General features: G+C 45.7%; 1 protein-coding gene across 1 annotated transcript in view; it reads right to left on the reverse strand.

Moving 5' to 3' along the window:
- Positions 1-2,510, reverse strand: part of Mthfd1 (methylenetetrahydrofolate dehydrogenase, cyclohydrolase and formyltetrahydrofolate synthetase 1) — a 62,484-nt gene that overhangs the window by 5,647 nt on the left and 54,327 nt on the right. Inside the window, exon 24 of the mRNA XM_004624791.2 lies at positions 1,624-1,801. Within this exon, the coding sequence (XP_004624848.1) occupies positions 1,624-1,801 (178 nt within the window). The remainder of the gene's footprint in view (positions 1-1,623; positions 1,802-2,510) is intronic.

Consider the following 2,510-nt stretch of genomic DNA (forward strand, 5'->3'; position numbering starts at 1 on the left):
CTAGTCCCTGCATCTGCCTAAGCAGGCATTTTAATCCGCTGAGCTATCTGGCCAGCCCTGTTTTGATTTTTGAGACGGCCTTGCTATACACAGCTCAGGATGGTTTTGAATTCACCTTGCAGCCAGGCTGACCCTGAACGCATAATGATCCTCCGGCCTCTGCCTCCCAAGTGCTGGGATTACAGGCGTGAGCCATCACGCCTGGCTCAACTCTTGTTTTTGGAAAGGAGCAATCACCTACTATAAAAATAAAAATTGTTTCTAATGGTAATCATTTATAGAAGACCTTTGGATAATGGATACAAATAAAGTGAATATTCAAAAATGGTTTTATACAGACGCAACAGACTGCATTCATGTGCATCTTATAGTTAGAGCTCGTGAACTGCTGAGGCACCTTCACAACTTCTGAAGCAGGAACACTTCAGCGGAGGGCTGAGCTAAGACAGCACAAGTCAAATAAGACCAAACGTGGCGGCTTCGTGTCTGTCACAAGACAGCAAAGCTCCAAGCAGAAATCCCCTTCCTCCCAATGTCCTGATTGCCCTGGAGCAGCGGGCACTGCAGGGGCTGCCTACAAGTGGGGGTATTTGTGTGAAAATTCATGTTTCTGGCATTTTCTAGAAAGATGATTAGTTGAACAGATTTTCAAATCCAGTTGTAAGATCAAAGCTCAAAATAAGAATATCACTGTCGCGGAGAATGTTAACTGTCAGTGTATCTGCACAGACCAAAACCGAGACAACGTTCAGAGCCTACATAGCAAGGTTTTTTCCTCCTGTTCTTCTATGGCTCTTTTCCAAACCCTATGATCATAAAAACTGAGACAAAAACTAGCCTAAGAATAAGAATACAAGTAAAATTAACCACAACATACACCCCAGTTCCCAACAAAGTGTTCAGATTTTAGACTCCTTAGCATCCATCTCAGATGCAGAATGGAAAACAAAACTCATCCTTCCAATCCAACCATCTTTTCTCTGAACAACTTTACTGTGTCACAGAGTAAATGGTGCTTCTGTTGGGATGGATGTCATTCACTTTAAACAGAGATGGGAAAAACGGCAAAGCCGGGGCGAGGGAGATGGCTTAGTAGAATAAGTGCTTGCTTGGCAAGTGCAAGGGCCTGAGTTCAATTCCTGGTTCTGCCAAAAAAAATACAAATAAATAAATAAATAACGGCAAAGCCCACTGAGGTGCTTCGATTTCTGCACCCAAGTGATGCTCTGCACTCAGGCAGGTTCTAGGCAGCCGGAAGAGGACCTGCGCGCACTTCTCTGCTCTATTACTGAGTCTGATCTCCTTGCCAACTTGCCACAACACAGCGAGTGCCTTAGGTTAAGGGTGTGCTGAATACACGTGTGGTTCTACACATAACCCTCCTTTCCACCGCAAAGAACTCATTCTAGGACCCTTTTCAGAGTTCAGGCTGTTCCTGCCTGGAGCCCTACCCTGGAGGTAAGCAGCACCCTGTGCTCCTGAGACAGCTGTCTACAGCCCAGTGAGGCTGTGGCCATATACCTTGCCCACAAGAGATCCAAACTACCAGGCTGATGCTGCCAAACAGGGCTCCTCAGAGGTGGCCACATAGGAACTCCACCCCCAGCACAGCAAGTTACCCACCTCCAGGTCATAAAGGAGCCGGAAGCTGCTGGGTGCGTGTGCGGCTCTCTGCACAGCCCGAGCCAGGGCCACAGCGCCCTTGCCGCCTTCCGCCCAGTGAGTGCACTTCACAGCGTCAAAAGCCCCGTGGTCTCTTGCAAGGCGGCTGACGAGGTCCAGCTCAGCCCCTGAGTCTGTTCTGCAAAGGCAGAGCTTCACGTTAAAGAATGAAGATGGCTGCGGAGGGAGGGAAAGCTGGGAGCTAACCACTGACGAATGGACATGAAGCAGACAGTGCTGCCTGGCTCTGAGTCTCGGCCTGCAATACCCAAGTGGGTGGCCATGGCTTGTTAGTTCATCCCTGTGTGCCTCAGACTTCAATAAGCCCTATGATTATTTCTATTTTATCTATGTGGGGTTTGAGGCACACAGAGATGTCATAAGATTTAAATAATACACATAAAGTTCTTGGAACCTTCCTGGAACACCACTGCGAATTGATAAATGTGAGCTTTTAAAAATTTTGCCTTTCCCGAGCAGCCACGTTGAAGACGGCGATGTGCAATGTAATAACCACTGCTGAGTACCTTTCATCTCGCTTTTCTAAATGTGTATAGTTCTTTAATGTCTTATCTATTATTTTTATTTTCTTTAAAATAAATTTAAAGGGCCGGGGAGATAGCTCAGTAGAATAAGTGCTTGCCTGGCAAGCACAAGGGCCTGAGTTTAATCCCCAGTTCCGCAAAATAAATAAATAAACAAAATAAAATAAACTTTAAAAAATAAAAAGGGCAAGAAAAAATTACAAGGTTTATGGAAAGAGTTAATGGTTTTTTTTTTTAATTTTATTTATTTATTTATGTGTGTGTGTGTGTGTGTGTGTGGCCAGCTCAGCCCACCAGGGGGCG

Source organism: Octodon degus, unplaced genomic scaffold (genome assembly GCF_000260255.1).
Source record: "Octodon degus isolate 3935 unplaced genomic scaffold, OctDeg1.0 scaffold00007, whole genome shotgun sequence".
NCBI classification, from domain to species: domain Eukaryota; kingdom Metazoa; phylum Chordata; class Mammalia; order Rodentia; family Octodontidae; genus Octodon; species Octodon degus.